Here is a 14,528-nt window from a genome sequence, read left to right on the forward strand (position 1 = left end):
GGTCGCTTATGGGGGTGGGGGTGGAAGCAGGGGGACACAATGTACCACAATCCCAGTTGGCTACTTGGATGGAGTAAGCGCTTAGTACAGTGCTCTGCACACAGTAAGCACTCAATAAATACGATTGAATGAATGAATGAGTGGAGGTCGCCTCGAGGTGTGAGTCTAGTGATGATGGGGGCATGCGGGACCAGTCCAAGGGCCTCGGTGTCCTCAGGCGGGGATGCAGATGCCCAGGAGGGGGTCATGGGAGCCCAATTATCACGTTAATTGTTAGCTGCTCTCTGTGATGTCATCACCTGCTTATTTTATTATTGCTATCACATGTTAATTGTTAACTGCTCTCTGAGTAATAGATTCATTGCCTTTGACTATTGGAAACTCACTCACGTGGATGAGACTTTTTACTTCTCTGGGAACGCTACGTATTTGAGAATCCTTCTATCATAACATGGAGTGTGCCTGTGACCTTTCAAAGGGTTACATTTTTTAGATTTCTTTTGAATGATTCATATGTAGCAAAGTACTAAAGTGAGATTCACAACCTAGGTCTGTATCACCATTCACTAGAGGGAAGGAATAATGTTTACAAATAATATTGTAGTCTCTTCCCCAAACTCTTAGTACAGTGTTCTGCACAGAGTAATGACTCAGTAAACACTACTGATGGATTGATTCAGCCTGTTTTGTGATGGTTTGAAAGTACCAAAAAGAGTCTCGACTATGGGAGGGAGATTCAAGCAGAGGCCTACCCATTCCATTCCTAGATTGGGCAGGGGCTAGTGAGTGGAAGGCAATCCGCTACAAGTCAAAACTCACCTGTGCTGGGCAGCAGCGTCATGGGAGAGAGTCGAGGGCAGTCAAGTTTACTGCACAGAAGGAGGCACTGCTAAACCCCTTCCACATTTTTATCAAGAAAACACTGCCAGAGCAATTGCAGATGGAGGTGGGGCATTCAGGGAAAAATGTGTCCCTGGAGTCGCTAGGGGTTGGAGATAACTCGACAGCATAAAACAAGACAAGAAAGGGTGACTTTTCCAATTCAAGAATCAGTCAATCGTATTTATTGAACACTTACCGTGTTCAATACTGTATTAAGTGCTTGGAAGAGTACAATATAACAAGAGTCCCTGCCCACAATGAGCTTACAGTTCAGAGTGCGATACAGGTATTAATATAAATAAATAAATTACAGATATGTACATAAGTGCTGTGGGGCTGGGAGGTAGGGGATGAATCTAGGGAGCAAGTCAAGGTGATGCAGAAGGGAGTGGGAGAAAAGGAAAGGCGTGCTCTTGAAAGATCTATGTCGAGACTCTGGCTAGCATTTGATTTTTCTCTTCTCCCAAGCACATCACTGAATCATTTTCTGTAGAAAACATTATTTCAGTCGGGATGTGTTTCAGTGTCTTATTTGGTTGTAGCATGTCTTCAGTAAAGCAACACAGAGAAACACCCTTGAGTAGTCAGGCAACAAAATATATTCTGCGGGCTGGCTCACTCACTCACTGTCTTTCCCACTTCATTCATTCATTCATTCATTCATTCATTCATTCATTCAATCGTATTTATTGAGCGTTTACTGAGTGCAGAGTACTGTACTAAGCTCTTGGGAAGTACAAGTTGGCAACACATAGAGACGGTCCCTACCCAACAGTGGGCTCACAGTCTAGAAGGGGGAGACACCTCATGACATACACAGATCAGATTTATCATCGGACATATTATTTTGGAAAATTGCTAACAGGAAATATAAGGATAAACCCTTGAAATATAGATATTGGAAACTAGGTAAACAAAATGGCAACTGAAGTGTTTAAAAGGAAAAGCAGCAGCGCATAAAGTTACAACTTCCACAGCATCATGCCTAGCCAGAGCTTCTGATTTGTATTTTTCCATAATATTTAGGTAGTTTTTCTTCTTATGCAAAGCAAGAAAAAAAAGCTGTTTCAAAGAGTTAATAAGGTAGCAGGCAACCTGATATGGAGAGTGGTTAGGGAGGAAGAAATTAAATTATTTCCAAAAAATGAAATAGTTCATGTTTTTGTGATTCATAAAGCGAATATCTGTGCTTAATGCGAAGAAAAAGGAGCATAATTTAATGTCTGTAACATTTGGTGCTAAATTATTTCTTTGGCATTTAATACTTCAGTTGTATTTAGATGTTTCACCAGCATGCTCTGTTATGGAAAGCCAGGCTGGGAAATACTGTACACAGTGCATAAAAAAAGTAGTAAACCTTTCTTGAAAATATACACTGATGCCTTAAAAAATATTCTATGTTGAAGGTGAGTCACATAAGCATTGAGTTTTTTTTTTTGCTGTCTCTAAATAAATTATGATGAGAATTTTCTGAAGAGCAAACATGGGTAAAACCATTTATTCTTTGGTTATAAATATGGGGGTAATAGATAAAGAAATGTTGAAAATGCCACTAGAAAGAAATGACTGGAAACCTAATTAAAATGAGAAAGAAAGCTAACAGTGAAGAATTCCGCAAAAAATAAGTTCTCCCCAAAATAATTTAGTTGTCTTATTTAAAGGTGAAATTAATATTTCAACCGGAAATATTCCCATTAAACTGGACAGATAATTGTCAAACCAGAATTTTCCACAATAGTAGTGACTAAAAATATGAGTTTAATTTCTTGAGAACCCAAAAAAGAAAGAGAAAAATATAGTAACTTACCAAATTGAGATAGCCTCCCATTCTTAGGCATTGGAGTGTTAGCAACAGCAATTTAAAGTTGAACATAGGCACGTCGAAGACACAATTTATCAGCGCCTTCCTGGCATCTGTAAGGTGGATTTTGGGTCAAATGAATTTCACCTTCTGAACAGAGCTGCTAGATATGACTGATAAATAGCGACTCTATATGCTTTTTCCCTGTGGCTTCTGGTAGGGCTGCTTAACATTTCAAGCAGGTGTCTCCCAGACCTTTTCAATTTCTTCCTGAAGGAATTCTAGCCTCCGCGACCCTAAACAAGCACAGGGATCAACTTCTTTATCTGTAGATGGCGAGAGATAGTATGGGAATTCTTGTGACATAGATTGTTTCTGAGACCACCCTAAACTGGAAATAATTGAGATAAATGAAATGGTCTAACCCCGAGAGCAAAACCCGGTGATATAATGAAATCAAACAGAATCTCAAGAAATTGGTACGTGGAGCATCTCTCAGTCTTCCCTTGAAAGAGGGCGCTTAGATATTCTGAGGAATTTACGTGGTCCACAGCAACACAGGAGGGGCACGATGCCAATCCCCAGAATGATTGAAATCGGCTGCTCCATAGCAGAAGACAAATCCCAAAGCAATATCCACTTGGTGTAGAACAGGGACTGTAATACAGTTTCCATCATGGTAGTGTGAAAGGCCAGGCTGTGAATCTGTGGCAGCTTGGGCCAAAATCCCTGTCTCCTCAAAATGCCTGCTTCATTCACAAGGCTAAATCAGCAGTGTTTAGATTGCAAGTCCACCTGTTTCTTTTAAAATTTAGAAACTTTTAGTTACATATATACTGTAATTTATAATATATTAGAAATATACATCTATGCAAAGCCATAGAACATATGTGTGTATGTATGTTTGTGTATTTATAATTTGTAAGTTTTAAAAGAAGCAAGTTGACCCTCACAGCCAATATATCCAGGTTTTCAGTAGTATGAGAGAAATGAAGAATGGCGAACCTTTCTAATAAGAGTAGCATGTGCTTCAGTAGACTTTTCATTAACCTGAGGAAGAATTGAGTAAGAGAAGCAGCATGGCCTAGTGGATAAAGCACGGTCCTGGGAGTAAGAAGGTCATGGGGTTCTAATCCTGACCTTACCACTTGTCTGTTGTGTCGCCTTGTGCAAGTCACTTCACTTTCCTGTGCCTCAGTTACCTCATCTGTAAAATGGGGATTAAGACTGTGAGCCCTATGCGGGACAGGGACTATGTGTAGCCTGATTTGTTTGTGTCCACCCCAATGCTTAGTACAGTGCCTGACACATAGTAAGCACTTAACAAATACCATTATCATTATTAGTAGTAGTAAAAAAATTGTTTATGTGAACTTAGTTGCCTCCCTTATTTCCATTTTGTTTGGCCATATGTAAATGAGTTTAGTAGACCTTCAGAAGGTGGAGTTTTTAAAGCAATGTAACTTATTTGCATATCTGTTTCGACGTCTTGACACCTGTCCATATGTTTTGTTTTGTTGTCTGGCTCCCCCTTCTAGACTGTGAGCCCGCTGCCGGGTAGAGACCGTCTCTATATGTTGCCAACTTGTACTTCCCAAGCATTTAGTACAGTGCTCTGCACATAGTCAGTGCTCAATAAATACGATTGAATGAATGAATGAACAGTAAGTGCTCAATAAATACGATTGAATGAATGAATGAATGAGTGAAAACTACATCAAAGTAAACACATCACAAACCCAAATACAATCCAGGAAATCTTGAATTAAGTGATAATTGTGAACATAATGCTTAATTAATTTTCTTTGTGAGATTCATTACTATAAATAACTAACATTTTGCCGATTATTTGCCCTTCCTTTGTAAGACAACAGGCTGCTGTAAGAAAAACTTGCTCTTGACCCTTAGAGGACTTGCTTAAATAACATCTGCATTGTATCTCATTCTGTCAGAACTGGAAGGCTTTGTCAGGGCCTTTCCTAATCCTCTATGGATGTTTGGGCGTGAGATTCAGTCCTGTATTCTACACAGCCCTACCCTGTAGGAATGCAATAAGGAATCTGAAAGCTGGTTTCGGAATACAGTTGTGATCCTCAGGTGAACTCTTTCAAAACAACAGACCGAAAGCAGCATCAAACATCGTTTTTGGAGTATTTACATGCTTACAGAAGTGTGACAAAAAGGTCTAGTACAAAAGATAATAATAATAATAATGATGGCATTTGTTAAGCGCTTACTATGTGCAAAGCAAAATATCTACTGGGAGTAAGACGTACTGGGTTCTAATCCTAGTTCTGCCACTTGTCAGATCAATCAATCATATTTATTGAGCACTTACTGTGTGCAGAGCAGTCAGATGGGGGATCTTGGGCAATTCACTTACTTTTCTCATCTGTAAAATAGGGATTCTCTCTCTGAACTAGGCTATGAGCCCCATGTATTACAGGGTCTGTATCCAACCTGATTATCTTGTATCTACTCCAGTGCTTGGCACAGTGTAAATCCTTAATAATTTCACCAAGATCAGTCAATCAAGCAGTCATATTTGTTGAACACTTACTATGTGCTGAGCCCTGTACTAAGCACTTGGGAAAGTCGAATACAGAAGAGTTGGTAGGTGTGTTTTCCCTGCCCACAAAGAGCTCACAGTCCAAGATCCTCAGGTATTACTCTATGTATTTATTTATGTTACTTGTACATATTCTATTTATTTTGTTTTGTTAATATGTTTTGTTTTGTTCTCTGTCTCCCCCTTCTAGACTGTGAGCCCACTGTTGGGTAGGGACCATTTCTATATGTTGCCAACCTGTACTTCCCAAGCACTTAGTACAGTGTTCTGCACAGAGTAAGCACTCAATACATACGATTGAATGAATGAATGTCAAGCTGTTTGGTAGAGTCAGAGTTTAAAATGTCCTGTGACCCTCTCTCTACTACCATCCAAGTCAGAGGTTTGAAAATGCAATAAGGGATCTTTAGACTGAAGTCACAATCCACTCAGATGTCCTCGGCAACCCTTCCAGCTCATCAGACTACACAGATTTTTGCAAAGTCACTGCCGCACTTGCGCTTGTGGATAGAACCTCATCATCAAAATGTCGGCTTTGAAAATTCATTCAATCATTCATTCAGTCATATTTATTGAGCGCTTACTATGTGCAGAGCACTGTACTCAGCGCTTGGGAAGTACAAGTCGGCAACATATAGAGACGGTCCCTACCCAACAACGGGCTCACACTCTAGAAGGGAGAGACAGACAACAAAACAAACAAACAAAAAATGAGTGGATGGTCACTTAGGTTAAAAAGGATTAGTGTTTGTCACAGTGTACCTTCCCTTGGTGGGACATGTGAGGAGAATGGATGCCAATAGGATTTTGAAGCAGTTCATTCATTCATTTAATCATATTTATTGAGCGCTTACTGCGTGCAGAGCACTGTACTAAGCACTTGGAAAGTACAATTCAGCAACAGGTAGAGACAATACCTACCCAACAATGGGCTCACTGTCTAGAACAGGGGAGACAGACAACAAAATAAAACACGTAGACAGGCATCAGTTGCTACCCGGAAAGGGAAACGGGAGAATTGTAAACAGGGTAGTCTGAGGAGATCCTTTGAAAGGCATGAAAAAAGGCAAGATCTCATTCAAGAGGAGTGTGGAATTGAGATACAGTAGCTGAAGACAGGTTAGCCCGGGCTACAGTAATCAGAATTGGAGTCATCATCAATCAATCAATCAATCAATCAATCATATTTATTGAGCGCTTACTATGTGCAGAGCACTGTACTAAGCGCTTGGGAAGTACAAATTGGCAACACATAGAGACAGTCCCTACCCAACAGTGGGCTCACAGTCTAAAAGGGGGAGACAGAGAACAGAACCAAACATACCAACAAAATAAAATAAATAGGATAGAAATGTACAAGTAAAATAAATAAATAAATAAATAAACAGAGTAATAAATATGTACAACCATATATACATATATACAGGTGCTGTGGGGAAGGGAAGGAGGTAAGATGGGGGGATGGAGAGGGGGACGAGGGGGAGAGGAGGGAAGGGGCTCAGTCTGGGAAGGCCTCCTGGAGGAGGTGAGCTCTCAGCAGGGCTCAGCAGCAATCGTATTTATTGAGCGCTTACTGTGTGCAGAGCACTATACTAAGCGCTTGAAGTGGAGTGACAACCTTGGAGCAGAAACTTCTGGAAAATTGTGAAATGATGGAAAAGTTAAAATAGCTTTGGGCACTGTAGGTGTCAAATGTAACAGTAGAGCGAAGGCAGTGGGACCTAATGGTAAGAACATGGGATTGCGTTCAGGAGATGTGGGTTCTATTCCTGCTTCTGCCACTTACCCACTTAGCATGGCTCAGTGGAAAGAGCCTGGGCTTGGGAGTCAGAGGTCATGGGTTCTAATCCTGGCTCCTCCACTGATGAGCTGTGTGACCTTTGGCAAGTCACTTGACTTCTCTGTGCCTCACCCATAAAATGGGGATGAAGACTGTGAACCCCACATGGGACAACCTGATTACCTTGTATCTACCCCCATGCTTAGAACAGTGCTCGGCACATAGTAACCACTTAACAAATACAATCATTATTATTATTATTACCTTGGACAATTCACTGAACTTCTCTGGATCTAGATTCTTCATCTGTAAAATGTGGATAAAATACCTATTCTTGCCACTGTATGGGACAAGGATTGGGTCCGATTTCATTTATATTGTATCTACTCCAGCACTCAGCACAGTGCTCCGCACAAAGTAAGCGCTCAATGTATATTTGTCATTAATCTTTACATGCACACACGGTGAAAGAAATTGTCAGTCACACATTGGTTTTGTTAGCCACATTTCTGTACAGTGGTAAAAATCCAGCCTCAGCAATACCTTCTTCAAATCTGAGGGAGTGCTGCATAATTATATGCACAAACACACACACAAATAGAGGTTGCAAATAGCAACCTCGAGAGAAGATGAGAAGCAGCATGGTGTAGTGGAGAGAGCAAGGGCCTGGGATTCAGAAAGTTGTGGGTTCTAATCCCGACTCCACCACTTGTCTGCTGTGTGGCCTTGGATAAGTCACCCTCCCTTCTCTGTGCCTCAGTTCCCTCATTTGTAAAATGGGGAGTTAGACTGTGAGCCCTGTGCGAGACAGGGATTGTGTGTAACCTGATTTGCTTGTATTCACCCCAGCGCCTGGTACATAGTAAACACTTAACAAATACCATAATTATTATTATGTAGCCTCAGTCATGATGGAAGGAATAACCCATTGGAATGGAAGATTTTTTTATAGTAGGGACTGTGTTTTGCTTCTACTATACTCTTCCAAGTAAAGTGCATAGTGCTTTGCACAAAGCAGGTGCTAAATAAATACCTTTGATGGATTGATTGAACCTGGATTATTGCTTCCCAGACCCTCCCCTCCTCTCTATATCCCTCAAAGCCTTCGCTTTATGTCTTTTAAACACTGAAGGACTCTGGTCAGATCACGGAATCACACCTAGCTCAACAAGTCAACTCGGAAATGGTTAGAAAACATTCCTGGGTTCTTTCCAAAAGAAAAGTCTAATAATTCTGAGATTCTGAAACGTTGATTTAACTAAGTTGACTGTGGAACTGATCTATGTTTTAATAAGACTATTGCATTGTCTCGGCCTACTGGGTATACTGCGGACACCCTTACTCCTAAACTTATTTCCGTTCATTTTTCAAGAGATGCTAAGATTCCTTCGAGCGAACACATGAGAATTGGAGGCAGTGAAGAAATGGCCTGGATACAGATCTGTGAGCCGACTGAAAAGGATAGAGGAAAATATACTTTTGAGATTTTCGATGGCAAGGACAACCATCAACGTGTGCTAGATCTCTCTGGACAAGGTAATATATTGATTATCGATTGTCTTTCCATTAAAACACCTAATATGTTTTAGATATCTGTGACTCTATCATTAAATAGAAAACTGTGGTAAGTCACAATACTGGCATACAAGAGATTATTATAAGGATGGCCTAGCCGTCTCTGTGACCTTAGACAAATGACTTAACCTTTCTGTGCCTCAGATTTAACTCCCAAATGAGTCTTAAATACTTGTTCTCCATCTCTCTGTGAACCCCATGTGGGACAAGGGACTATATCTGACTGGATTGGATTGCTTAGCGCACTGTTCGGCACAGAAGTAAGAGCTTAACATAAAATAAGTATTAATATCTTAGGTTTTTAGTATCACAGTGGAAATTGTCTGTGCATCAATGCTTAATCATTTCACTATTTAATCTGCCTTCACAAAAAGTAACCATTGCCTGTATCTCAGAATGCATTAACATAAAAATTACAAAATTAAAAGTTAAATAATAGATGAAATATTTCATTACAGCTTTTGATGATGCATTTGCAGAATTCCAACAACTCAAGTAAGATTTGCATATTTTATTAATATTATTTGACTTTTTTTTTTCTTTCCGAGCTCATTTTGTCTTTCTGTGGATACCACTGAAAGGAATCAAGCATGGGAAATTATCCAGGGGCTACAGATAAAAATCTAGTTCATTATTCATGTTACAGTCCAATAATTCTTTTAAACTAAAAATATAGCTGAGTTGAGTTTTCTAAGACCATTAATATCTATATGTAGAGTAATGGATTTCTCATATAGTCAGAGTAAAGAATTGTCCTAAAGAGAAAATGATTTGTAAAAATACTGTTTTGAAATGATTCTTTTGTTCCTTATCTATATGCGCAGAAAAGTGGGGAAAAAAGTTTATTTTTATTTCTACCCATTGGAGTGTAAGCTTCTTGATGACAGTGAATATGTCACTTTGTTTTATTCTTGCCAAGCACAGTGCACCACACCTAGAGGGCTCTCAATAAATACTCTTACTACTGTTTTAGAGACCACTCTTCAGGCAAGTCAGAGATTTACTGTCATATAAACTATGATATAGAGTCTGTGGAAGGCAGATTGATTCTCTTTCCAGCGACCTTGTCTTGTGGAGACATGCTATATGCAAAGGAAAAAAAAACAGCAATTGTATTGTCTGAAGCAAGATGGCCTCTTCCTGCTTGACTTCACTTGTCAAGTAAATAAAATAAAACAAAACATTGCAGGAAACAAAACATGGCAAGGCAAATATTGGAGGGCAAATAAATAGTACCGTTATCGGATCTCCCTAGCTGCCAAAATGGAACATCCCCAAGCAGAGCTGAGTGGCTACCAATCCTAGCAACGTTTGTGGTTTAGTTCATAGAAAACAAGGTCACTCTGCGGGCAGGGATGTCAATAGCCGGAGTCATCGGCCTTCAACTCACCACTTTGCCCGTTCACCAAAGTCAAAGATTTGAAAAGGAAACCTCTATTCAGTATGGCACCATGCCTTGGTTTGGATGAAGTGTGTTCCTGAAATACTGTATCTGGGTGTTCTCATTTTACTCTAAGACAACGATTACCCATGCTGCTAGGTCCCCGCCTTTTCCTTTCCAATCTGTTTGCTTTCAGCTGTAAGCATATGCAAACAAAAGAGTGTGTTATACTCCAGCATACTGACATTACTTTTAATCTTTTTTTTAAATTATTATCTTCAGGGCAGCTGCTGTGTCAGAGAAGAGTAAGTACATAGTAAATGGCCTTGGTGTTTTTTTCCTCCTGTGAGTGTGTGTTTGTGTGTGTATGTGGGTGTCCAATTTACATATGCATTCTAGTTGCATATTTGAAGCTGATACCCCTTCCTCTATCCTTAACAAAGATCCTATGCAAATAGGCAACTGAGGATTTGGTTGCCAAGCAGCAATGGTGTTTGCTGACAATTTGGGTGTCTCAACACGGCTGTTTAGAGATCCACTGCTCAGCCCATTTGGGGAAAGAGCTAGAAATGTGACATTCTTAACATCACCTCACCAAATTCTGATGTGGCTGACCAGAGGACTATGCCTGGAGCGAAGCAGCATGGCTTAGTGGCAAGCACAAGGGTTTGGGAGTCAGAGGATGTGGGTTCTAATCCCGGCTTCACCACTTGTCTGCTGTGTGACCTCGGGCAAGCCACTTCACTTCTCTGGGCTTCAGTTACCTCATCTGTAAAATGGGGATTAAAACTGCAAGCCCCACTTGGGACAACCTGATTACTCTATTTCTACCCCAGCACTTAGAACATTGCTTGGCATACGGTAAGTGCTTAACAAATATCATAGTAATAATAATTTGACCTTGTAGTGAAATAACAAATAGTGATGATCTAGTTTATACATACACCTGGTGGGAAGGAGTATTGCTTAAGCATTGCTCTTTCTAGCAACCCTCCACACCCAGTTAGGATCTCACCATCATTAGGGTCAAGAGCAGATCTTTCTCCCTTTACCATCCCCTCTTCCCTCTCTCCAGCCTCCCCTTCTCACACATTCATATTTCAATCATATTTATTGAGCGCTTACTGTGTGCAGAGCACTGTGCTAGTCGCTTATATATGAGCAGATCGCTAAAGCAAATAATTGCTTAAAAATACAAATGCAGTACTGAGTAATAATTAGGTCACCCCTGAGAGCTATGTGGTTGTTTTTTTAATTTTGCAGATCGTGGAAAAGTGATAGGTGGATTACCTGATGTGGTAACTATAATGGAAGGCAAGGTAAGATTAAATATTTCTGAGCTACTGATACCAATCATCTTATCTTTAACATCTCTCTGCGTCACCTAACACTTCAATATTCACAATCCCTTAGCACTTACGCACATGTCTTTATACTTCATTAGTTCTTCTGTCTCCAGGCTAAATTGTAAGCTTCTTGAGAGCAGGAATTGTGCCTACCAATCAAATTATACTTTCCCCAGTGCTTTTTACAGTGTTCCACACACAAAGCAGGCATCCAGTTAATACTATCGATGAACTGATTGATCTGACTGACACCGAGCTGTTTTTCTCTTTCAAATTCTGACTAGCTCATAAAACATATTTTAGTACCATCTGGTTTAGTACTTAGGGAAAGAAACATGTTAGGACTTGAAAACAATTAACTGATAAGCAACATGGAGTTATCTAAATGTGAACTAGCAGAACTTACATGACGTATCTGTGTCTGGACATTTGCCTGTGTCTGATTTTTAAGTTTCTGACTAAATAGTCATGCTTACTGGACCTTGTTGCTTTGTACTTTCCCAAGCGCTTAGTACAGCGCTTTGCACACAGAATACGATTGATTGATAGATTTAATAATCTATTGAGAAGGTTCTTTCATACTTTTGATGTCTACAGAACTTCGGCTGTCCAAACTGGCAATATTTTCTTTGCTTTAGTGATCAAATCCAATGTTTCCGGGATATAAATCTGAGGAACTATAATGAAGGCATTGGCAGAATTTTTCATTAGCTCTTAGGACAAAGCAGCCTAGGTTTGAGGGATTGTATATTTATACATTCCATAGGGAAAGTGTTGTTTGAGAAAATTTGGAGAGGTTGAATTTATGAAGGCTGAGCATATGTTTTCAGCATCAAGTTTCAGCACTGGCAGCATCTTTTCTCAGAGCTCGCCATAGCAACTGGCAAATAGGCACTAAATAAACAATCCAAATACAAAGCAACATTGGAAATGGGCCTATTTCCAGACCACATCATCAGAACTTCCTTTATTTTATTCATTGAATTTAGAGGTGGCCCCAAACTGTGAATAAGTAATTAGTAAAATTCAGAATATGCACATATATAGAGGAGGAACACTCAGTCACTCAACTGATTAATAGTATTTATTGAGCACTTACTGTGGGCTAGAAGCAGTGTAGTCTAGTGAGAAGAGCACGGGGCTGGGGGTCAGAGGACATGAGTTCTTATCCCAGGTCCACTACCTGTCTGCGGTGTGACCTTGGGTAAGTCACTCTCTCTGCCTCAGTTCCCTCCTTGGTAAAATGGGGGTTAAGACTGGGAACCCCCTGTGGGACAAGGCCAGTGTCCAATCTTGTGTAAGAACAGTGCCTGGCACATAGTAAGTGCTTAATGAATACTATTATTATAATTGATTTTATTTTTATTGAAATACCTGAAAATGAATCTGATCCATGCCTAACAATCATTTTCCTTCTGCTTGCTCCCCCTACCACTACTTGAAGACACTCAATCTGACCTGCACTGTCTTTGGAAATCCGGATCCTGAAGTGGTCTGGTTTAAGAACGATAGGGATGTTGAAATTAGCGAACACTTTGTGGTGAAAGTGGATCAGGGGAAATACGTCAGCATGACCATCAAAGGGGTGGCCTCAGAAGATTCAGGAAAGTACAGCCTCCATGTCAAGAACAAATATGGTGGGGAAAAAATAGACGTCACTGTAAGCGTCTACAAACACGGTGAGCAGATACCTGATGTGGTCCTTCCGCAAGTTGCCAAGCCGAAGTTGATACCAGCATCCAGCTCTTTGGCAGCTGAATAAAAGAAGAATCCAAAGATGTCTCTCCAAGGGGGGCAGATTCCTTCTGGAATGAATATCCAGGCGATTTGCTTCATCCACACAGTATATAAATAAGCTTTAGTGATGTGTTGTTAAAGTAGAGAATTAGCCGTGTCTAGCACTTTTGCTCTGGTACAACATCTGAAATCCTGCATCTATAGGAAACAAAGTCATATCAAAGGGCAAGGGCCTGAAATTAAATGTCACAGATGATATTTACCTTATGATTCGTCTTAATGGTGGACAGTCTCAATGAACAGCATAAGTAGCATGCTGCAGTCATAAATGCACCCACAATCTAGATTGATATTGCCGTTTTTCTTTTTGGTGGGTCGGGATCCATCTGGAGAGCATTTTATTAATTACGAATGTGGAACCCATTACCTTGTTACAGTTTGTTTTTCTTGCTCTGGGCTAATAAAACTTTAAAAGGCACTTTGTCTTGTACCTCCTTGCACCAAATCACATCCAATTAGTTCTGCTTATTCTGTTTCATCTTTAAATGATATCTTATTACATAATTTCCCAGTTGTTGGTATGCATTTACGCGTAGCCATGTTATGATAAATCAAATTTATTGTGCCACACCTAAAAACACCTTTTTCACTCAACATGATGTGAATCATAAGAAAAGCAAACTAGCACAGCGATTGTTTGTAAAAATTAGAGCTTTCTGAGCAAAGCTGCATATTTCAATATAGTTCACATTTATTCAGAAACCTGGTATATTGAGGTTGGGTGGTTGGGGAATTTATCACAATGTCAATCTAACATTCTTTTTAAAAAGCAAATGCTAGTTCGGGAGCGACAATCTCCTTTGAGCGGAAGGACATTTTCAGAATGCCAATTAATTCAGGATGGAATTGATGAAGAAATAGAATCAACTTGTTTTAAATGATTAGAGCATAACTATAAAATAAATGGATCCTGCAGTGCGTGGGTCTTTAAATGAACTGAGCAGATTTTAAAAATAGGTCATGGGGAGAAAAATACTCTTTAAACCCATTTATCCTGTCAGAAGATTTCTGTTCTTCCTTTTCAGGCATATAAATTTTGTATTTAAATAGAAATGACATAGAAAACAAGTTCTTTTAGACCTCAGATATACTAATATACCATGACTATTAGCAAGCCAAATCTAAACCTCACAAACTTTCATACAATGATTTTTTTCCAATATGGTATTTACAGACACGTTATCTTTTGAACAAGCCTTCACTGAAAGTCAAGTGCCATCGCTCTTGCACTGTGAGTCCCGTGTGATACAAGGACTATGTCTGATCAGAGAGGCAGCGTGGCTCAGTGGAAAGGGCAGGGGCTTTGGAGTCAGAGTTCATGGGTTCAAATCCCGGCTCTGCCACTTGTCAGCTGGGTGACTTTGGGCAAGTCACTTAACTTCTCTGTGCCTCAGTTC

The 14,528-nt window shown here is 39.9% G+C and overlaps 1 protein-coding gene across 1 annotated transcript in view; it reads left to right on the forward strand.

The window, feature by feature from the left end:
* MYOM2 (myomesin 2) overlaps positions 1-13,549 on the forward strand; it is a 110,014-nt gene extending 96,465 nt beyond the window's left edge. Inside the window, exons 33-37 of the mRNA XM_038740308.1 lie at positions 8,405-8,568; positions 9,066-9,102; positions 10,271-10,293; positions 11,252-11,307; positions 12,779-13,549. Coding sequence (XP_038596236.1) covers positions 8,405-8,568; positions 9,066-9,102; positions 10,271-10,293; positions 11,252-11,307; positions 12,779-13,096 — 598 coding nt within the window. The 3' untranslated portion in view covers positions 13,097-13,549. The remainder of the gene's footprint in view (positions 1-8,404; positions 8,569-9,065; positions 9,103-10,270; positions 10,294-11,251; positions 11,308-12,778) is intronic.
* Positions 13,550-14,528: the final 979 nt, after the last annotated feature.

This window comes from Tachyglossus aculeatus, chromosome X1, assembly GCF_015852505.1.
Source record: "Tachyglossus aculeatus isolate mTacAcu1 chromosome X1, mTacAcu1.pri, whole genome shotgun sequence".
Classification (NCBI taxonomy): Eukaryota; Metazoa; Chordata; class Mammalia; order Monotremata; family Tachyglossidae; genus Tachyglossus; species Tachyglossus aculeatus.